The following is a 22,898-nucleotide window of genomic DNA, read 5'->3' as shown; positions in this document are numbered from 1 at the left end:
TGGCGCCCGCCCGGCCCCGCCCACCCGCTGCTGTCGCACGGACCTCTTTAAGCACCGCACGGATCTCGCCCAGGTCCCCTTCGAAGGCAGCCTCCAGCAGGCGGCGGCGGCGCTGCAGCTCCTCCCGCCGGGCGCGCTCCGCCGCCTCCTCCTGCTCGCGCTGCCGCCGAGCCGCCTCCTGCTCCCGGCGCACCAAGGCCAGGTAGGCCTGCAAGACATGGCCCGTGGTCACCGTCCCCAGCGCCCACGCAGCTCGTGGTCACTGTGCAATCCAGACATCACGTCCACAACCTGAGGTCCCTGTCTAAATCCCAAGGTCATGATTCCCTTTCACACTCTGTCCAGACCTTCCCTCTTCCGCTGGTCCTGGCACCCAGGGTCTTGTGGGTGAACCCTACTCACCTCTCTCTGCAGCTTCTCCATTTCATCCAGGTACTCCTGGCGCTCCTGCCGACGGCGAGCCAGCTCCTTTCGTGCCAGATGTTGCCGGAAGGCACACTGGATGACAATGGCGGCTTTGTCCTCGGCGGTTGGGGCTGGGGTGAAGAGAGTTGAGATTTGAACCCCAGTCTTCCTTCCTAGCCACCATCTATGCAGTTGCTTGGGTCATACAGAGGACCCGGATGGTTCTCAGAAAGCATGAAGGCCGGATGCGGTGATCATGCCTATCTCCCAACACTCAGGAATATCACGGAGTCCATTAGTGCGAAACCAGCCCAGCCAGGGCTAAGTGGTAGACAGTGTCTCAACAGTGACAAAAATTCCTCACTAGCTGAGTCAGAATAATGCTCTCTCAGAATAACCAGGGAAGGAGAGTGAGCCAGGCTTGAGCAGAAAGTCCTCATCCCCGGGGCCAGAAAATCGCTAGAAATCTGCAGCTGGAAAGATGCCAACTGAGAGAAGTTGTAGGAAGCCCGAGGAAAGGACAGAAAAACTGCCCCTGGTCCTCAGGGCTCACCCACCAGAGCCAGAGGCCCAACACATCCTCAAAGCTTGGACGTTAAGTATAAACTGCCCCCAAAGGGGAGTGATCTCAGACCACAGCCCAGGACACTCACAAGAGCGTGAGTCTAGAACTTGGGCACAGCCGCGCACACATTCAGGCCATCTTGCAGAGGTCTAACATGCTGTCCTGGTACAGTGGCTTCCAGGAGCAGGGGACTGGCTGATCACCAATGAGTAACCTATGGGCACTACTCCACCCCACAGGCTCTCTCTGTTGGGGTGGGGGCAGCAGGGAAATCAGCAGCATTTAGCAGGAAGCTGGAGAGCTAGAAGAATACAAGCCTCAAGTAAGGTGTCCAGAGTATTCACAAAAGAGAGATGAAAATCTTATCTAACTGGGACTCCAAGACAGGCTGTGTAGACTGCCAGGACAACTGAAAGATGAGTCAGCGTGCATAAAGAAAGAAACAGAAAACAAGACTCAGATGGACAGACGTGAAGAAATTCAGCAGCAAGGACAGCGGGCAGTGTAGTGTGGCTCTGCAGAGAGGGGCGGTCCCAGGTGATGCAGAGAGGGGCGGTCCCAGGTGATGCAGTTGAGGAACAGCATAGAGCAGAAACCAGGAAGAAGATAAACAGGGTGCAGCAAATGGAGCTGACCCTTTGGCACACACCTGTAGGTCCAGGTACTCCAGGGGGTAGGGAGGTCACTTGATTCAAGGGGGTGGAGACTAACCTGGACAACGCAGTGAGAACCCTTCTCAACCATTTCCCCAGATAAAAAAAAAGGTTAGAAATTAATCTTGTGTGTGCAGGTACACATGGCTGACTGGCCGTGATCCCAGGGACCCTCCTGCCTCTGCCTCTCCGGGGCTGGAACTACATGGCTTTTGGGGATTAAACTCAGGTCCTCAAGTCCAATCTACAATCTAGTGGCTTAATGCAACATCTCCTGGTCCCGGAAATGAATCTTTGGATTCAGTCTTTGGTGGGTATAATTAGCAAGCACCCTATACTGAATTACATCTGGGCCCTATTTTATTTTGTTTTCTTTCTTTTTTGTTTTCTTTCTTTTTCTCTTTTCTTTTTTCATTGTTTTGTTGTTGTTGTTTGAGACAGGGTTTCATATTTAACATTCTTCTAAGTGTTTCATCGGGGATGCTAAGGACTTCTGAAATAGGCAACCGGAGAAAGCAGGTACGACTGAAAACAAAACGGTAGGCAGGCAGTGGTGCACGCGCTTTTAGTCCTAGCACTTGGGAGGCAGAAGCAGACAGATCACTGAGTTCCAGGCCAGCCTGGTCTACAGAGTGAGCTCCAGGACAGCCAGGGCTACACAGAGAAACCCTGTCTCGAAATACCAAAAAATTAGAAACAATGAGAGTGTTGGTAGAAAAGGCTTATGATGATCAAGAACATAAAGATGCTTGAGGAACTAAAAGTTAAAGGTAAGACTGAAAACTTTTTTTTTTTTTTTTTTTTTTTTTGGTTTTTCGAGACAGGGTTTCTCTGTGGCTTTGGAGCCTGTCCTGGAACTAGCTCTTGTAGACCAGGCTGGTCTCGAACTCACAGAGATCCGCCTGCCTCTGCCTCCCGAGTGCTGGGATTAAAGGCGTGCGCCACCACCGCCTGGCCCAAGACTGAAAACTTTTATCAGAGAACTGGAGCCAGTTATAAACTGTAGAGTGTAAACTAACAAAACTCAAACTCAGAGCTCAACTGGGGCTGGGCATGATGGCACAAGCCTTTACTCCCATTTCTCGAGAGACGGGGTAGGGGGTATCTCTGTGAGTTCCAGGACAGCCTGAGTTACACCAAGAGACCCTCTGGAAAGAACAACAATAGAGCTCAGCTGGGGCTAGGTATGGTGGTGCATGCCTTTGACCCCAGCATTTGGAGACCAGATTTAGGCAGGTGGATCTCTGAGTTCAAGGTCAGCCTGGTCTACGTAGTGAATTCCAGCCAGAAGTACGCAGTGAGAACCTACCTCAAAAAAAAAAAAATCAAATTAAGAACTCAATTAACTGTTAACTGTAACATCATAATAAAAAGAGCTAAAGGTAGAACTAGTACTAGAATAGAATATAAATAAAATATTTGGAGCCAGGCAGTGGTGACACACACCTTTAATCCCAGCACTCAGGAGGCAGAGGCAGGCGGATCTCTGTGAGGTTGAGGCCAGCTTGGTCTACAAGAGCTAGTTCTAGGACAGGCACCAAAACTACAGAGAAACCTTGTCTTGAAAAAAACCAAAAAAAATAAAAAATAAAAAATAAAATAAAATAAAATATTTGGAAAAAGACAGAGACAAAGAAAATGGTTAATGTGGGTATAACTGAAACAACATATAGATTATCAATGTTGAAAACAGTTTCTTGAGACACGGTTTCTCTGTATAACAGCCCTAGGTGTCCTGGAACTCACAGAGATCAGACAGTCCTGACTCCTGAGTGCTGAGATTAAAGGTGTTTTGTTTGGTTGGAAGAGAGTTTTGAAAGCTAACAAAAGTCATCAAGTCACAGCATTGAAATGCATTTTGAATCTCAAGAATGGCAAATACAAAAATAAGCAAGGACCCAAAACCACTGAGCTAGAGAAAATTGCTAAGGGGGAAAATATATTCAAAGAATCAATAAATTTATTAAAAAGCAAAATAAACAGCAGTAGCACATGTGTGCTTCTGTATACAAAAGGTTTCAGAATAGGGAATTATGACAATTGGACTCATGCTTCAGGAAAGAATGACATAAATAAAAGACATGTACACGGCAATAAATGCAACTACCAGGTTATATGAGAATTAAAATTAAAATTCACACACACAAAAATAGCTCATGAGAAAACACAGCATTCCAGAACATTCCACCATCTCAGGGCGCTTACGTTCTTCCTGCCCTCTCTTCTCTGATGTGCCCTGAGCCTTGCAGAGGCTGACAAAGATACTTATGGCTGAGCACTGAACAGTCACTTTCTCAGCACTTTGACCAGTTATGAGTCTCTGCAGTTAGTGCTGCCCACTGCAAAACGGCAACAAAACCTTTTCTAACTGTGGTGGTTTGAATAAGAATGGGCCCAATAGGCTCCTATATTTAGATACTTCATCACCAGCAAGTGGAACTGTTTGAAAGGATTAGAAGGATTAGAAGGATTAGGAGGTGTGGCCTTGTGAGAGGAAGTGTGTCACTGGGGGTGGGCTTTGAGGTTTTAAAAGCCCACGCCAGACCCAGTGTCTCTCAGCCTGTGAACCAGGATGTACTACTTCTCCAGCCCCATGTCTGCCAGAAGATTGCAATGCTTCCCACTATGATGATACTGTACTAACCCTCTGAAACTGTAATTCAGCCCTCGATGAAATGCTATATAGATGAATTGCTTTGGCCATGTCTCGTAACAGCAACAAATTGTGACTCAGACACTAACTGAAGCTGACAGCAGCGCTCATCTATGCACAAACATAATTAGTCACATCACACCCATTTACCAAAACAACAGCAGTGTCTTCCCCACGAGGGTCCATGACCTCACCAGCCACGGCGTTAACCAGGTGTACAGTGCTGGCTGTGCTCCCTCCACTGGAGCAGGCCTCAAACCCAGCCAGAAAGCAGTTGGCTACCCCACAGCAGACTTGCCTCTGCTGCACCAACGGACACACTGTGCCTGGAGAGTCGGCCATGTCAGAGTTAAGGTCCATGGCTGTGTTAGACCATTGATGACAACCCTCCCAAGCAGCCTGCACAGCACCTTCTAGCATAAGAGGGCAAGCCAGTGGGGAGAGAGCTTCCAGCTTGGTTCCAGCTGGACTTCTCTGTGTCCTCTGACCACAATACATGGTGTCTTCAGCAACAGGTTCTTACCATGTAATTCCAGTGGGCAGCCAACTGCAGCGGCGTTTGCCTGCATTGTTGTGGGAGCCTCAGGAATCTCCCTGACCTACACATCATCGGGTGGTGCCCCACTTCAGACACTGGAATTTTCACTTACAAATCTATATGTAGCTCCTGGGGTCAGCTTTAACCACTCAGGGACCACCATTCAAACTCTTACAAAAGGAAACGCCAGATTTCAATTAGATTACCAAGTACTAGTTTCCTTGTGGCTTTTCCATACGGCCTCAGTGTGGGCTCCTTCTCCTGTCCCCTCCCCATGTAAGTACCCCCCTTTACTTTCATATCTCATGTGATTTATTACTCTCCTCCCCATAACCTAAAGTGTCTTTTCCCCCTCTCATGGGCCCCCTTCGAGTTTCTTGGCATTAATCACAGTCATTTCCACTTAAATATGCATATATTAAAACTAGAAGGCAGGGACTCTAGAGACGGCTCTGCAGTTAAGAGCACTGGCTGCTTTTACAGAGGACACAGTTTGGTTCTGAGCACCCACAAGGTGGCCCACAACCATCTGTAACTCCAGTTCCAGGAGATGTGATGCCCTCTTTTGACCTCTACAGGCCCCATGTGGTGCACAGATACACATGAAGGGAAAGCACATATGAACACATAAATAAATCTTTAAACAAAGTTAATGAGAAGGCAGAAGAGAATATGCTTGTTTCTGAACCTGGGTTAGCTCCCTTAATGTAATATTTCCCAATTCTGTCTGTTTTCTTCCAGATTCCACTGTGTGTCTGGGCCACATTTTCATTATCTGTTCGTTACCCGATGATCCTCTAGAATGAGTTCATTTCCCAGCTGCTGGGAGCCACGGAGCAGCAGCGAACATGGACCTGCAAGTGTCACCGTGGCAGGGCGCAGGGGCGTGGCCTGAAGCGGTGCGGCTGGACAGGGGTGGGTCTATTCAGTTTCAGTTCAGTGTCTGCACTAGTTGGGACTCTCGCCAGCAATGGATGAGGGTTCCACTTTACTTAATATCCTTTCTAACATTTATCATTTCTTCCCTCCCCCCCACTCCAGACAGGGTTTTTCTTGTAGCTCTGGCTCGGCTGTTCTGGAACTCATTCTGTAGAACAGTCTAGCCTCAACCTCACAGAGATCCACCTGACTCTGTCTCCCAAGTGCTGGGATTAAAGGCAGACACCACTGTTGCCTGGCTTTTATTTCAGGTTTGTAGATTCATCAGGTATATTTGGAAACTAAAAAAAAACAACAACAACAAAAATCTAACCGGGCAATGATGGCGCACACCTTTAATCCAAGCACTCAGGAGGCAGAAACAGGCAGATTTCTGAGTTCGAGGCCAGCCTGGTCTACAGTGTAAGTTCCAGGAGAGTCAGGGATACACAGAGAAACCCTGTCTCAAATCACCCCCCCCCAAAAAAAAGCAACTAACCTGTTGTAAACTGTTAAAGATAATTAAGACATACAAGTAAATAAATGGTCAGGCACTTCATAATATCAGACTCTAACGTGCTCAGTACTATCTGCACAGTCATGCTAGTATAAATGTAATTCATTTACAAGGACAAGCATTATTTAGCCGCCTGTATATCTTTTCAAGGTTAAGCCTAAAGCAAGTAACTAAAAACAAGTCAAGTTTGTTTAAAATGAGGTATATTTAATAGATGGCCCTTAAAACCCCCAGAGATCTGCTGAATGTGGTATTTAAAGTGTTTAGTAAAAAGCTTCCCATGATAAGCAGAAACACCAGCACCTAGTGGCAGCCCTAAAGTCTCCAGAGAAGATGGTGGGGCAGAGACTACTCCACCTGGAATGTGTTAATATGAACCACTGGAGAAGAAACTGCCAAGGCCCCGCCCAAACTGTTCTCACTGTCGGGTTGACTATAGGCTTCGCCAAGGTAGGTCAGTTTTCCCAAGTTCCTCGTCCACAAGAAAATCTCTCAGACCTTCTGGGTCTCGTGACCCAAGGCTGATGCCACCCTGTGTGACAGCCAAAGACTGACAAACTGTCTCCATTGAAACCATTGAGATCACCATGAGGGAACCTAGAGTAACCGCCCAGGCAGCAGCTAAGTCTCTGCATTTTAACTGTTACAGAGACCATTGGATTATAGTTCTTGCTCTAATTTATCCTTCTCAGGTCTTGGATGAAGCTGATGGCTAACTGTAGCTTTATCATTCTGACAACAGCAAGCACCCAGCTCTCTGCCTCCCAAGGGTGCGGCTGCCTGGTCAGTCCACTTCATAGGTAAAAGTCAGACTCACAGTTTACCTGGCTGGCTGACTTCACAGGCAAAGAGATAAACTCACAAAACAGGTTTCAATGTAACTTTTTACCTAATTCCTTTATTTAAAGGAGCTTACTTTGTAATGACTGCTCTCAGTAATCAACCACTTCTGTTTCGTGGTAAATGACTGGATGAAAAAAGAGAAGGTTTGAGGTTTATGTATGTTGTGATGGTCTGAGAAAGAATTTAAGGTGTGCAACCGCAACCTGTAGAGGCCTGAGGATGCGAAAGCTTGAGTAGGTTGTGAGGGTCCAAGAGCGGCTCAAGGGCTGTGAATGTGAGCTATGAAGGTCAGAGGAAGTGACTTAAGGTTTGTGAAAAATGAGAAATCTTTCAGGTTTCTCTCCCTCCCATGCTATGGTTATATTAAGACTTCAGAAGTTCAGAGTTTTAACATTAATCGGTGGAGTTCGATAAGCTACTAATCTAGCTCTAGTGAAGTGCTATCATTATCACAGTCACAAGCTCAAAATTTTAAATTCCCTGTGGTTGTTTTCGACTGTAGCCTCAAGAGTCTTCTCCAGGGAGCTCAGTGGTTAAGAGCACTGGCTGCTTTTCCAGAAGACCTGGGTTCAGTTCTCAGCACCCACACGGCAGACTCAGATGTCTGTAACTCCAGTTCCAGAGGATCCAGAGCCCTTACACAGACATACACACAGGCAAAAAAATTCCTCTACACTGTAGGAATATCTATCACTGTGATTGGTTTAATAAAGAAGCCGACTGGCCAATAACTGGGCAGGAAGAGAATGGGCAGGAGAACCAGGCTAGGAGAATGCTGGGAGGAAGAAGGAAGGAGTCTGGAATCAGCAGCCAGACACTGAGGGAGCAAGAGATGATCATGTGGTACTGAAAGAAGGTACCGCCACATGGCAGAGTGTAAATAAGAAATACAGGTTAATTTAAAATGTAAGAGTTAACTAGTAACAATCCTGAGCTATCAGCTGAGCATTAATAAGTAACATTAAGTCTCCATGCTGGTTATTTGGGAGCTGGAGGACAGGATAGAAACTTCCACCTACACACCAATGCTCATTAAAAAAAAAAAAAAAAAAAAAAAAAAAAGAGCCAGGCATAGTAGCACAGGCCTTTAATCCCAGGAGGCAGAGGCAGGTGGATCTCTGAGTTTAAGGTCAGCCTGGTTTACAAAGTGAGGGTCTACAGCTGGGACTACACAGAGAAACCCTGTCTCAAAAAACAAAAGGCTTCTTGTCATGCTGAAAACATCTCCGTCTAGTGAGCCCTCTGGACAAAGGGAAGTGTGTTCAGACTTTTAGCCCAGAACCTTCTTTTTAGTCCCCAGGTGCCTATTAGCACACCGAAGCACATGCCGGCCTCTAGGCTCTCTCAGCATCTCAGAGTCCTTGCTGGCATCTTGGTTCTTCTCACTCCACCTCCCACTCAAAATGTCTCCAGCTCCTAGGCTTCCCTCCCCCCAGTTTTCTCATTTCTATATAACCGTGCCATTCCAGCCATGTGCTCTCTTGGCCCCCTCTCTCTTCCCCCTCTCTTGCTCTCCCTGTGTCTTTCTCCTCTAATGGCCTGGCTCACTGTGTAGGCCATGTTCAGTGTACTGCTTTCTCTCCCTGCTCTGGACACTCCCAGATGCCTGCCTCCGGCTGTACTCTCCCTAATATCTAAACAAAAACCTTTCCCTCAAATATACTACCTCAGTGCGGTCATGGCCTCAGTTTTTTACACTTTCAGCCCTTTTGGAATGGTAATGCATGTTTTATGCCATTGTATGTCAGAAGTATGTAATTTGCTTTTTATTCTTTTTTGAGACAGGGTTTTTCTGTGTAGTCCTGGCTGTCCTGGAACTCACTCTGTAGACCAGGCTGGCCTCGAACTCACAAAAGATCCATCTGCCTCTGCCTCCCAAGTGTTAGGATTAAAGGCATGAACGACCATCGACCTGACATTTCTTTTTTCATTTTTTGAGACAGGGTTTCTCTGTGTAACACCTCTGCTGTCCTGGAACTCATTCTTTAGACCAGGCTGACCCTGAACTCGCAGAGATCCTCCTGACTCTGTCTCCCAAGTGCTGTTTTTAATTATTTATTTATATTCTATGTATGAGTGCTTTGCATGTATACTTGCATGCCAGAAGAGTGTGTTGGATCCTATTACAGATGGTTGTGAGCCACCATGTGGTTGCTGGGAATTGAACTCAAGACCTCTGGAAGAGCAGTCAGTGCTCTTAACGGCTGAGCTATCTCTCCAGCCCATAATTGCCTTTTTTATTTTACAAGTGTTACAATTAAGAGATTTGCCTTGAATCTCAGAAGAGACTGGACTTTTTTTTTGATGTTGTTGCTGTTGTCTTTCTGTGTAGTCCTGACTGTTCTGGAGCTCACTATGTAGACCAGGCTGACTGCGAACTCAGGAATCTGCCTGCCTCTGCCTCTCAAGTGTTGGGATGAAAGGCTTGTACCTGGCTCTGATTTTGGACTTTTAAACTAAGAGATTATGAAAGATTATGGGGACTTTTGAAGTCAGGCTAAATGCATTTTGCCTTCTGGCATGGCCATGAGCCAGTGGGGGTTGAGTATATATTTGATTGAGAAATTCTCCCCAGACACTCACATATCTGGGTACTTAGTTCCCAGCTGCTGGTGCTGTTTGGGGGAGGTTTCTCCGATAAGTTCCCTTGTGTACGTGGCATTTTATCACAGCCACAGAGAAGTAAATCGCCCCTTTAAAGCTTATGTATCAGCTCTTCTCCTTTTTCAAATTGTCTCTATTTATTTACTTATTTTGTTTGTTTGTGACGGAGTCTCATCATGTAGCCTAGGCTCAAACTCTGATCCTCCTGCCTCAGCCTTCCAAGTACTGGCAGTACAGGCATGTGCCACCACAGCCAGAGAATTGCAGAAAATCTTGGAAAAATGTGTGTTTAGGTGGATTTATATAATTTAAACTCATGTTGTTAAAGGGTCAAATGTACTTTAACTGTAAATGGAGGGCTGGGGTATAGTTCAGTGGGACAGAATAGGTAGCCACTGCGGGGAAGGGGAATCAAACTCTCCAAGTTCTCCAGTCAAAAGACAGAATTCAGGAGCAGCCCTGGCTGCTCTTCCAGAGAACTCAGGTTCAATCCCTAGCACCTAGATAGTGCATGCAGGCAAAACACGCAAACACATAAGAAATAAAAGAGGCTGAGCGAAACATGGCAGTGTATGTATCTCCCAAACTCAGGTGACCAAGGGCAGGAAGGTCACAAGTTTGAGGCCAATATGAGCTACACAATACAACCCTTCCTGGGGAAAACTTTCCAAAGGGAGATTATCAGGATAGATAAAAGCACATGGTTCAGATTGGATACAACAGCAAGCAAAAAGGACTTTTTTTCTCTGGCTATCTGAGGGCGAACGAACAAACTCACACACAAGCTTTTCCAAATCAGCCTCTTTATTCTTCTTCTGCCTCTATTCTAATTTTTCTGCCCTCTTTCTAGTTTCTCCTAGTTTCTTATTTTTTAAAATATGATTTTTAAAATTTAATTTACTTTTATTTTATGTGCATTGGTATTTTTCCTGCATGTATGTCTGTGTGAGGGTGTCAGGTTCCCTGGAACTGGAGTCGTGAGCCACCATATGGGTGGGGAAAATCAAACTCAGGACCTCTGGAAGAGTAGCCAGTGCTCTTACCTGCTGAGCCGTCTCTCTAGCCCTTCTTCCGGCTTCTCCTCCTCTAGCCTAAAAACTCTTTCCTTACAGGAACCTTGAAGCAATAAAAAAATTACAAGAGTTACCTCTCATTGGCCAAAAGCACATTCCTAGGGTAAGCGATAGGGAACTGAGCCATTGTCACGGCAACACAAGGGTTTAAAGGTTACAGGAGTAAAACCATGATCAGACTGGGGAGGGGGGGGTGATGAGCACAGAGCCCAGTGACAAACTCTGAGACATGGGTCTACTGTTAGCAGACTGGCAAGTGAAGAACTGGCATGCTTCTCTTAGGGTGCTTTGTGTAACAACCTAGGTTGGACATCTGCAACTCCGACCTTGTGCACAGCTGTAAGGTTTTAAACTTATGATTCATTTACGAAGAGCCTTTAACCCAGTTTGAACTTGCTCTGAGGTAAAAATGAGATAATTGTATGCAGTAGTCTTAGCAAAAGGAACAAGGTAAGCTTTTAAGTGTCTACAGTCCTCATGGGACAAATAGATTTAGTTATGAAGCATGTCCTAATATATATTCTATATATCAAAATTATAAAGCCAAATGAAAAGTCATATTCCTGGGGCTGTAGAGATGGCTCAGAGGTTAAGAGCACTGGCTGTTCTTCCAGAGGTCTTGAGTTCAATTCCCAACACCCACATGGTGACTCACAATCATCTATAATGAGATCTGGTGCCCTCTTCCTGGGTACAGGCATATATACAGGCACAGCACTGTACACATAATAAATAAATTAAAAGAATAAAAGAGCCATCTTTCTGACCACCCACAGATGGTGCCCATAAGATTGGGATGCAATCATGAGATTACATATACACATCACATGAAAATGCATGGTAGTGGGGAGATATCACAGCTGTTGCTGCACAAGTGAATTACAGAGGAAAGCAACAGTTTTCAGAGTTAGTGGTCTGCAAGCCTTGCTGACAGGGTACCCATCAGGGAATACTTCCTCTGCTGGGCTGACATCTGAATCACCAATTGCTGTCAGCTGTAATTGTGCCGTGGCCCACGATGCTCATGATAAACGCTCCTGACAATATATGTCAACAAAAGACTCACTTTAGATCCAAATACACAGGTAGTTGAAAGTAAACTGATGGGAAAGGTACCACGGCCTGTGCAGCTTCGCCTCGGCTGGGGCCAGTGGGGGAATGCAGTGGGGTAGACACACACGCAGAACATCTGGGTTCTAACGAACATCTGTACTCTGATGACACTCCATCTATTGCTACTGCAACCTGGGCCTCGGCGCATTTGTTGTGTGGATTTTGTACAGCACGGCGGTGGTGGGGGGTAAGCTAGTCTCAGACTGTAAAGACCAGGAGGACGAAGCTGTGGATGCCAGTTTTAACACACTGACCAATTGTGCCTTTGTACACATACACTCATACATAGACCAAAGGAAGAAGGCTTTGCCATTCCCTAGCCTGACCCACAAGGGGATAGGTTTTGTCTGTTTCCCATTGGTCTGAGTCCTTGGTCCTTGCCATGGCTGTGCCCACGTCAACAGCACACATCCATTCAGAACTTCATTGCTCAGCGCTTCCTCCACTCCTGTAACCAAAAGGGAGTGATGGTGAGGCTGACAGTGAGCTGCCTCGGTGGGTGAGGGCGCAAGCTTGCCGCCAAGTCCAAGGACCTGAGCTCAATCCCCAATTTACAAGTACCCAAAGAGTGTAATGGGAGAACCAGTTCCCCCAAGCTGTTCTCGGACCTCCACACATGCATTGTAGAAATCGTGTGTTCGCCTACATGCACATGCACACACAAATAAGCAGAACTATTTAATGTAAGAAAACATGAGGGCCTATGTTATTAGTAGATGAAACAAACTTTAAATAAAAAAATACAGGTGGTGGAGGCTCAAGCCTTTAACCCAGCACTCAGAAGGCAGAGAGAGGCAGGCAGATCTCTGAGTTTGAGGCCTGGTCTACAGCGTGAGCTCCAAAACAGTAAAAAAAAAAACAAAAAACCAAAAACAACTTATATGATCAGTAGTAAAGAAGCTTGCCTGACAATCTGAGTTTGATCCCTGGAACCCAAATAGTAGGAGAGAACTGACTTCTTCAGGTTGTCCTCTGATGCGCGTATGTGGGCTGTGGCATGCCTCCACCCATATACATACAAATAGGATAATAAAGTAATAAAAAATTTAAAAACCTGTTGCTGAAGACACCATGTATTGTGGTCAGAGGACACAGAGAAGCCCAGCTGGAACCAAGCTGGAAGCTCTCTCTCCACTGGGTTGTCCTCTTACGCTGGAAGGTGCTGTGCAGGCTGCTGGGGAGGATTGTCACCAACGGTCTAACACAGCCGTGACCTTAACTGTGACACTGCCGACTCTCCAGTGGAGGGAGCACAGCCAGCACTGTACACCTGGTTAATGCCGTGGCTGGTGAGGTCATGGACCCTCGTGGGGAAGACACTGCTGTTGTTTTGGTAAATGGGTGTGATGTGACTAATTATGTTTGCGCATAGATGAGCGCTGCTGTCAGCTTCAGTCGGAACAGTTTTTGTTGTTGTTTTGCAGTGGGCAGCAGTAACTGCAGAGACTCGTAATTGGTCAAAGTGCTGAGGCTAAGCCATAACTAGGACATCTATGTCATCCTCTGCAAGGCTTGGGGAACATTCCAGAAGAGATGGAAGAACTAACATAATCAATGGAAAGGGTGGCCTTTTGTATATGTTGTCTTCCAGGCAGGACATGGATATTATACTTTTTTTTTTGGTTTCTTGAGACAGGGTTTCTCCGTGTAGCCTTGACTGTCCTGGAACTAACTCACTCTATAGACCAGGCTGGCCTTGAACTCAGAGATCCGCCTTTGCCTCCCAAGTGCTGAGACTAAAGGCGTGTGCCACCACCACCCAGCAAGGATATTATAATCTTAACTCATAGCAGTGATCTACACAAGACCTGCTCAAGACTGGGTCCATCAACATGCCGTGCAGTGTGGGGAGGGGACTCACAAGGCCCCATTCTGAGACCTACGATCAGTTCACGGTTGCTGGGGAAAGGAGAAATATTTTCATTGGTGTAGCCACTGATAAGGTGGATGAGGTACCCAAGCTCCCGTAAATAATCCCTCATTCACATTCCTATAAGCAACCCTAGTGAAATGGCCTCCCTCTCTCTCTCTCTCTCTCTCTCCCTTCCTCCCTCTCTCTCTCTCTCTCTCTCTCTCTCTCTCTCTCTCTCTCTCACACACACACACACACACACACACACACACTCTCTCTCTCTCTCTCTCTCTCTCTCTCTCTCTCTCACACACACACACACACACACACACATTATGAAAGTAGAAGGAGGACTGGTTGGAAGGAAGATGGGGATTAGTGAAGGTGAGAGGGGACAAAAGTTTATGTGATCAAAATCCATTACATATCTATATGAAAATGTCAGAATGTACAATTACTATACAATTAACCAATAAGTAATATATGCTGATAACAATACAAAAAGACTTAAAAGAGGAAAAACGGAACATTACATAATCAAAAGATTTAATAATTCAAGCCAGTTCTAAGTATGCATGAATGTGATGATGAACCATCAGTGTGCAGAAAAATGCCTCAGAGTCAAGGAAGAATCAACTCTACAACAGTAGCTGAAACTGCTGTGTCCCTAACACAAGCAGAACATTAGACAGAAGTAAGAGAAGAAATAGAGTTCTTGACATACGAAAGCCATGGGAGCCAGTCAGCACTGCCCAACCCCCGCACGCACACAATGCCCAAGTGCACAGGGGACGTTGTCTTGGAATGTGGGGCAGGCGGCAGAATGAGTCTCCGTGACTCCTTGGCAGATATGTGCTCTGCTACTGAGATCCACCTGTCCTCAGAGGCAGACACGAGACAGAGCATCTGCCCTGACCACAGCGGGATGACGTAGAGGCCGATGGCAGACTAGAATAAAACTGGAATGTGTGCAGAATGTGGGAGTTAAGAAATGCCTTTTTTTTCTTTTCTTGGTTTTGGCTTTGGTTTTTCAATATAAGGTTTCTCTGCATAGCCCTAACTGTCCTGAAACTCACTCTGTAGACCAGCATGGCCCCAAACTCAGAAACCTGCCTGCCTCTGCCTCCTGAGTGCTGGTATTAAAGGTGTGTAACACACTTCCAGTGCCCAGCAAGCTATGCCATCTTAAACAAGGGATCAGATACTAAATCACAAGGGAGCTTAGGAAATTCTTAGTAATCAGTGAAAACACAGCACACCAAATCTACCAGGTGAAGTAAAAGCAGTGCTGAAGGGAATCAGACATTTGATATTCCAGCATTAAACAAGACAGACCTCAAAACAGCATCCCACCTTTACGATTTACAGAACAAGAACAAGAAAACTAAATTAAACTCAAAAGATAGCAGAGGGGCCGGGCGGTGGTGGCGCACGCCTTTAATCCCAGCACTCGGGAGGCAGAGGCAGGCGGATCTCTGTGAGTTCGAGGCCAGCCTGGTCTACAAGAGCTAGATCCAGGACAGGCTCCAAAGCTACAGAGAAACCCTATCTCAAAAAACTTAAAAAAAAAGAAAAGAAAAAAAAAGATAGCAGAGGAGAGGAAAATACAGATTAGACAGAAACAAAATGGAAAAAACAAAAATCGATGAGACCAAAAGTTGGTATTTTGAAAGTATCAACAAGCTGTGTGTGGTGGTCATGCCTTTAACCCTAGTACTTGGGAAGCAGAGGCAAGCAGAGTTCAAGGCCAGCCTGAGTTCCTGGTTAACCAGTGCTATGTAGTGAGATCCTGTCTCAAAAAAAAAAAAATCAACCAACAAAATTCATAAACCATAACTATACAGACAAAGAGTAAGGTCAGAAATGAAAGTGGGTGTGGCTGGAGAGACGGCTGGGCAGCAAGAGCATTTCCTGTTTGCAGAAGACCCAGGTTTGGTTCCCGGCACCTACATTAGGCCTCTCCCAACTGCCTGTAATTCTAGCTCCAGGGGACCCATCACACATATGCATACATGTCCATAAACAAAGATCCATACACATAACTAAAAATAAAAACTAAAACCTTTTTTAATAGAAAAAATAAATCATACTACTGATTCTGCAAAAATAAAAATTACTGTAAAGGAATGGATGTAAGTCAGGATAGACTCATGAGTAGTAAAGAGACTGAATTCTCTTTCCCAGCAGGGTCAAAGAGGTTCAGTAGGTTTGGTTCTAAGCACCCATATGAAGTTCATAGCTTCCTGTACCTCCAGCCTCAGGCCTCTGTGGGCACCACTTACACACACACACACCACCCTAGATACACATAATTTTAGATAAAAAAATAAATTCTTAAAAGGTTTGGGACCACAGTTAAGAGCTATTCCCTCTCTTCCAGGGAACCCAGAGGTCCGTCCTTAGCACCCTCATCAGGTGCCTTAAAACCACTGTCCTTTCAGCTCCAGAGAATCAAATACCTTCTGGCCTCAGCAGCCACCGGTATGCACACAGTGCGCATAAATGTAGGCAGGCATACATGTAAATATATTAAATAAATAAATCTGAAGAAGAAACTATGAGGCCAGAGTTCCCTGATGCTAAAGCCAGGCAAAGAAACCACAAGAAAATCCGGATCAGCACCTCTTAGGAACACGGATACAGAATCCCTGGTCAAACGAAATGTACTTTTGAGAAAGCCCCACATGCATTCCCGAACCCCAGCAATAATGCTCCTGACCACTGAAGGTCTTCCAGGATGTGCAACCACTAGGGACAATGCGGGTGGTGCTGCAGTGTGAGGAACAGCACGGGTCCTTCTGGAGGACACTGATGATTCCTCCTGTTGGCCTCCCCGTGGTCTGAATCTCTGCTGGGGACTGCATCCCCACATATTTGTCTCTGCTTGTGTTTCAGGACTCAAGGTCCAGAGCTATACAGAGCCCAGATCAAGGCATCAGGCATAAGAAACTACGCTGGAACAACCTACAGGTCTCATGTACATCCCGTGTCCAGGACAAGGCTGTCTCCTTATCCCAGCATCCGGGGATGGAATGGAGGAGGTACACAAGTGAAAGCATTGTTCACAAGCAACACAGGTGCAGCATCTCCCAGCGTTGCACACACTGGGGCTGTGCTGAGGACCGGGAGGGAGAGGCGAAGGTGAGGCGGCAGCCAGATGAGGGCAGGCATCTGAGGCTCCGCGAGACCTGGAAACCAGGCAGGGAAAGTATCGAACACTGGGGTTGGCTGGAATGGGTCCAGTCATCAGCCACGGGGAGCATTGTGGATGGAGGGACACTGGGGTGAGTTTAGAGGAACTGGTTGATGTGCTGGCTTCAAGACACCCAGAGGGGAGTTAGGGGTAGCTGAAGTGGGGTTGAGATGCTGTTGGTGAGATCTTAACCTAATTGTTGAGTTGGGAACCTTGGGAACATCACACAGAGCCAGGGCTAGAGCCAGGAGGTGAGCAGGTTGGACAGATCCAGTCCTGCCCATAGGCACAGGACTCTAGACTCTACAATGGGGCACCTCAAACATGGTCTATGGCTGGATCATTTTACTGCCACCAGAGGGCGACACGCTCAGGACAGGAGATTCATGCTATCACTGGGAGGTGGATGGATCCACAGGCTAGCAAGGCATAGGAAGGGTACTTCTCTGAGTGCTTCTGGCCTACTGCATGGAAGATATGCACACACGCCCTTGCACATTCATGCATACACATGTGTGCATAGGTAGCTACACACATTTGTGCATACTATGCATGTTTGGCAGTCCCTTTACTGCCAGCCCACCCTTTAGCAGAGGTAGGACCCCCAGGATCTCACCTGCAGGGACCTTGGGGTTCTCAGAGTAGGACTCTCTGGCTGGCTGGCCTGTCTCCCTCTGCACCTGGCGATTCTCTTTCGGCTTCCCTGGGGGAAGGTAGTAGAAGTGTTAGGGTATGAGTTGTCCCTCATCCCATCAACTTCAGGTGGCATTTATGGAACACCAGCTGGGCTTGTTCCTAAGCTATCAGGGAAGGCCTCGTGAGGCCAGCACATGCCACAGCTTTAATGAGCAGCGTCTTCCAGCAGCAAATGCATCTTAGCCTGGTAATATTAAGAACCAATAGGCACACCTACCCCCGTACCTGGAACTGAAACCCCGGGCCTGGGCATGTAAAAACCCCTAAAAGGTGTGCCCTTCATTGTCCTGACTGCTGTCTCCCACCCAAACAATGCCTCTGCCATTCTCCATGCCCTTCAGCAAAGCCTCTGCCCAGCTCTGCTCCAGACAAGTGCTCTCTCTGTCTGCTTGCTCCTGAGGTTCCTGGGCAAGGGCAGGTGGACGGGAGTGTATGCTGAGCAGGGCTGGGCCAGGCAAACCAGTCTGGCCAGTGAAGCAGAGCTGGCTGGGATGAGGCCCTGGGCGTGGGTGTGAGTCAGCGGGCTGGGGCTGGGGAACCACTGGGGAGGATGTCAGCTGGAGCAACGCCTCGAAACAGGAGGCCTGGGAAGGAAGGCTCAGATGAGAGTTGGTCCTGGACCCCCAGCTTCGCCCCTGGGACTAACAGGTGGGCCTTGTAAGGGTCCCTTGGGTCTTGTTTTAATTCAAAGGGGGAGCTGGACTTCTAATCATGGCAGTAGTCAGGTCCCACACCCCATCCTAGGAGACAAGCTAGACTCGCTTTAGCTAGGCTTTTGAAGGCTCAGTGTCTTCACTAGCCCACGGTGTAGCCCAAGTGTCTCACGCTGGGGCTACGGCAGCCTTTCCTCTCTGGCAAGTTCCGCAGGCCAGCTCAAGTGCAGCAGGGTTCATCTGGGTAGGTTTGGGGCTCTAGTGGTCAGTTGGGTCGGGATGGTGTATGGTCAGTGAGGGTCTGGGCATTCAGGATTGGTGCATTTGAGATGCAGCTCTTGGCTCTGTGGACAGTTTGAGTTTCCCGCGACCGAGGGTGGGGTGAAGGGGGTGGGGGGCCTTGGTGACGCCCAGGCAGGACCAGGCACGTCCTTAAGCGGCAGTCTAGCTACTGAGAGCCGCCCCCAGTTTCTTAGTCTCCCTCCCAGTCTGGCCAGTGAAGTCTGTGGCCTGTGAAGTCCCGCACCCTGTGTCAGCACGTTAGTCAGCCTCCTCGACTAGGGTGAGCCACTGTGCCGCCAAAGTCCCTATAAACTCCCTGGTGTGGCCCAGTGCTACAGAGTGGGGCCTGTGGGGCCTACGGGCAGAGCCAGGGCCCGGTGCTGTGCTGCGGACACCAGGCCAAGGGGCAACGCAGTCACTTGGGACAGCAGGAACAGAGAGGGCTGAGCCTGGCTGAGAGCAAGCAGCCTACTGTGGCCTCTGGGATGTCCTCTGAGCTCCCCAACAAGGCCAGTGGATGAGCCAGGTCCCCGGGGAGCAGACACCTGGTGAAAGAAGCACTGGATCCCTGGCCATGTCTGGGAAACGAGGTCGAGCTCGAAAGCCCCGAGGCAAGAGGGTGGGCAGGGCCCAACGGGCAGCTGGGCAGCAGCGCCCTGAGGCTGAGCCCCCGCCCCCCAACACAGGGGGCCCTCAGAACCAGGTGGGGGTGGCCCTGCCAGCGCACGTGACCAGCACCCAGCCGGCTCCTCAGGGAAACTCCAGGGCCACCAGGCCAGAGCAGCTACAGGCAGCCTGGAGGCCAGTTCAGGCCACAGCTGTGGAATCCGAGCTGGTGCTGGCCCCTGAGCTCATGGAGGGCTGTGGAGCCGGGGCCCACATGCCAGCCCTGGGCCCTGAACTGCTGAGACTCCACGAAGTCCAGCTATGCTTAGCCCAGGAGCAACTCCTGCTGGAGGACCGGAGGCGGCAGGTCCAGCTGCAGATGCAGCTGTGGCAGGAGGAGCAGCTGTGGCTGCAGCAGCTGCAGGAGGAGCAGCTGTGGCTGCAGCAGCTGCAGGAGGAGCAGGCCTGGGTGCACATGGAGGGGTTGCAGCTGGCTGTGGCCCTGGAGCAGCTTCGGAGTGAGGGCCTGGAGGCACTGCAAACCCAAGGCCAGGTAAGGCCTAGAGGGCTCTGGGCAGGGGCTTGGGCAGTCTGATGGTGCAGCAGACACTCCAGATTCTTACAGATGTGTGAGGGCTGGGAGCCAGGGCGGCTGCAGAACCTCTGTGGGCCTGTAAGCCTGGAGGGGCTGATGCCCACTATGTAGAATGTTTGCCCAGACGAAGGACAACAAGCCTGACTAGACCACACATTGCTTGGCAGGCAGAGGCCATTGAGAGGGGGAGCTTGCTTGGGGATGGAGGTGTCAGGGGACCAGGGCATAAGCTACAGGAGCTGTCCAGGGCAGCATGCATAGTACCGTATGGGGTGAGGGCTGGGTGCACAGTTGACAGACAGCAACAGAAACGAGACACAGTCCCCACCCCAAGTATGCTGGACAGCTTCTTGTCCAGTCCACATGCCCTGCCCCCTGTTTACTGCAGCTTGGTGCCCAGGGCTTGAGATCACAGACACAGCACGCAATGCTGGTACCCATTATCCTCATTCCAGGAGGAAGACTGGCCTCAGACGCAGCTGGGGCTATTTTGGGCAACTAGGATTTCACCCCAGCGTGATGTGGAGTCACCACGTCCTGCCAGAGCCAAGGAATCTGGCACTGCCTGGTCTAAGATGTGGGGTCACATCCAGGTCTGGGTGGGTACCCTTGTAGCAGGCACAAACTCCCGGCAAGTCTGGGTGCAGAGCCCGAGACAGCCTGGAGGATGCTCACAGCTGTGGCAGAATGAATGGGAGCAAGAGTGAAGGGATGATAAGGGCTGAAGGACGGTAGGCACAGGGAGCAGGAGAGTATCTTTTGAGGCTCCACGAAGCCAGCCCAGTCTAGTTGTAACCTTCCAGCCTGGGAATGCTAGGAGAGGTGATCTGAAGGGGAAAGGGTGAGGTGGGACTGTGGGACAATGAGCGGACAAGCGCTTCTCACCAATATTCCTGGCTTGGATTCAAGCCCTGCTCTTTTTCAATGTTGGTTTTGTTGTTGTTGTTGTTTTCAAGAGAGAGTTTCTCTGTGTAGCCCTGGCTATCCTGGAACGCATTCTATAGACCAGGCTGGCCTCGAACTCAGAGATCCTCCTGCCTCTGCTTCCCAAGTGCTGGGATTAAAGGTGTGCACCACCACTGCCCTGCTTCAATATTGTTTTTAGATCATCTGCCCCTCCAGTCTCCTGCTGACCCCTTTCTTACCTCCAGGGGCTCTAACATTGTGCCCTGCTGAGTCCTGTGCCCACTCCCCACCCCAGCTCTAGAGGTCCAGGCTACGGTGGATGTCTGAGCTTTAAACCATCAAATCTATCGTGCCCAAGCCCAACTAAGAGATAGATCCCCTGAAGGTGACTTGGACAGAGGGTTTCTCAGAGGAGCCCTATGTTCCTAGTGGTCTCAGGTCAGTGTTGGGGCAGTGCCCTAGAGGTCAGAGGGTGCACTCACCAGCAGCAGCTCGAAGCTTGGACCCAGGGAGGGGCGCCTGCCCCTTCCCCGGTGCAGCTTTGGGCCCCCCCTTCTTACTGCTCATCCTCCTGAGGGTGGGAAGGAAAAGTCCAGGGAGGGTATGTTCAGGACGGCAGAGGGCAAGGCAGTAGACATGCTGCCCTGGCCCCGGGTGAGCATGCACGCAGCAGGAGCATGGGCTTCCAGCACATTTCCCAGCCAGTTTCTTGGTCCACCTGCCTGCCCCTGGCTATCCGAGTATATGTCCAGCAGTTTGAGCAAGGATTCCTGGCAAGAGGATGCCTCTCTTTATGCTTGTGTGCCTGTCCTCTACAATCCTGCCTCAGCCCACTCTGCTGGAATCCACAGATCTGCATTCTGGCACTAGTGTCTAAATCGCTGGGCTACCCGCTGAACAGCCTGGGCTGGGCAGGCATGGCTTCAACTGCCCCCAACCTGGGTATGCTGAACCCAAACCCCTCTCCACCCTCACACCCCATCTCCTTCTTGCCTCGGAAAACTGCTGTCTGGTTCTGGAAGCAATGCTCTTCCCCCAGTATACAAGGTGTGTGACTTCATTCATTCCCCTAGGAAGAGTCTTCTTTCCACTCCAACCTGTGTTAGAGTCCTCCAGGGCTCTAGAACCCCTCCTAGGGCCCAACGAATAGGAAACCCAGGAAGCGCAATCCATACACCTATGTTCCCACCCCGCTGGTGCCACAGGGACATTTGGGAATAAAGTTAATGAAATGTTATCCTAAAAAGAGGGCCAGAAAGTGACTGAAGGCTGTCTTAGACATTGACAACTCGGGGCAGGAGAACTGGTGGATGGGGAGCTGGCTTGGACACATTGAGTTCAGGCCAGGGCCTAAGAGGGAAAACTGGGCAGACTAGGAACGGAGGAGGAACTAAGTGCTTAGGTGTATGGGTGATGTGTGGGGTTGATATGTACATGAGGTTTCCTGTCTACAGAGGGTTGCAGTAACCTGAGTGCAGACTCTTTACACAGGTGTGAAGAAGAGACCCCTGTGCCTTCAGCTGGTGTGCGGGAAGACACGATCAGTGGGTGCCAGGACCACCGGTGGGAGGGTTCAAGGAGGGATTCTTAACGTGAGATGAGGGGTGGAGCTTGGTGTGCGGGATTCTGTGTGGCGGAGGGGCTTCTGCTTGTGGGTCATCCGAGGTCCCCTTGCGTCTGAGGGGGTCCCTTGGGTACAGAGGTGTGTGCGCGCAGGATCCCCTAAGTGGTTGGGAAAGCGCGTGGAGTTCCTATGCCGTCGGTCTCGTGTGAGAGGACGAGCCTGCAGGGAGTGAAGTGGGGAAACCAGAGGTGTGTCTGTGTGCTGTAAGGCGGTCGTCCCGCGTCTGCGGCCTCACCTGCCTCACCTGACACTCGCAACGTGGAGGCCAGAGCCCCGCCCCTCACGTCGTGCTGGCCAGTTTCCTAGCGACTAAGCCGGAACTTCCGAGTCACCCCAACTTCCGGGGCGAGGGTCAGGGGTCGGCAGTAGGGGCTTCGAACTATCCGGACTACCCGTTAAACTATGGGTTCAAGGGACTTCGGGGTCCTGAAAGAAGAAGCGCCGGCAGTACCGAGTGGCGCCGGCCAGAGCCCGGGGCGTAGTTCTGGGGCGCCACCGGAGCGCTCGGGGGTCGCGGTTGGGGCTGGGGACCGGGGGAGGCAGCGAGGCCAGACTGGGGAACTCGGGGATCGCGGCCGGGGTCCGGGCCGCGGAGGGCGCAGGAATGCG

General features: G+C 49.3%; 1 protein-coding gene across 1 annotated transcript in view; it reads right to left on the bottom strand.

The window, feature by feature from the left end:
• Positions 1-22,573, bottom strand: part of Iqank1 (IQ motif and ankyrin repeat containing 1) — a 35,166-nt gene extending 12,593 nt beyond the window's left edge. Inside the window, exons 1-5 of the mRNA XM_057792519.1 lie at positions 22,534-22,573; positions 21,148-21,236; positions 17,544-17,630; positions 403-536; positions 44-208 (exon numbers count right to left, since the gene is read on the bottom strand). Of these exons, the coding sequence (XP_057648502.1) occupies positions 44-208; positions 403-536; positions 17,544-17,630; positions 21,148-21,232 (471 nt within the window). The 5' untranslated portion in view covers positions 21,233-21,236; positions 22,534-22,573. The remainder of the gene's footprint in view (positions 1-43; positions 209-402; positions 537-17,543; positions 17,631-21,147; positions 21,237-22,533) is intronic.
• Between the last annotated feature and the right edge of the window lie 325 nt (positions 22,574-22,898).

Source organism: Chionomys nivalis, chromosome 17 (assembly GCF_950005125.1).
Source record: "Chionomys nivalis chromosome 17, mChiNiv1.1, whole genome shotgun sequence".
Classification (NCBI taxonomy): Eukaryota; Metazoa; Chordata; class Mammalia; order Rodentia; family Cricetidae; genus Chionomys; species Chionomys nivalis.
Note: the sequence above shows the minus strand (reverse complement) of the source record. Positions and strands in the feature narration are given on the sequence as shown.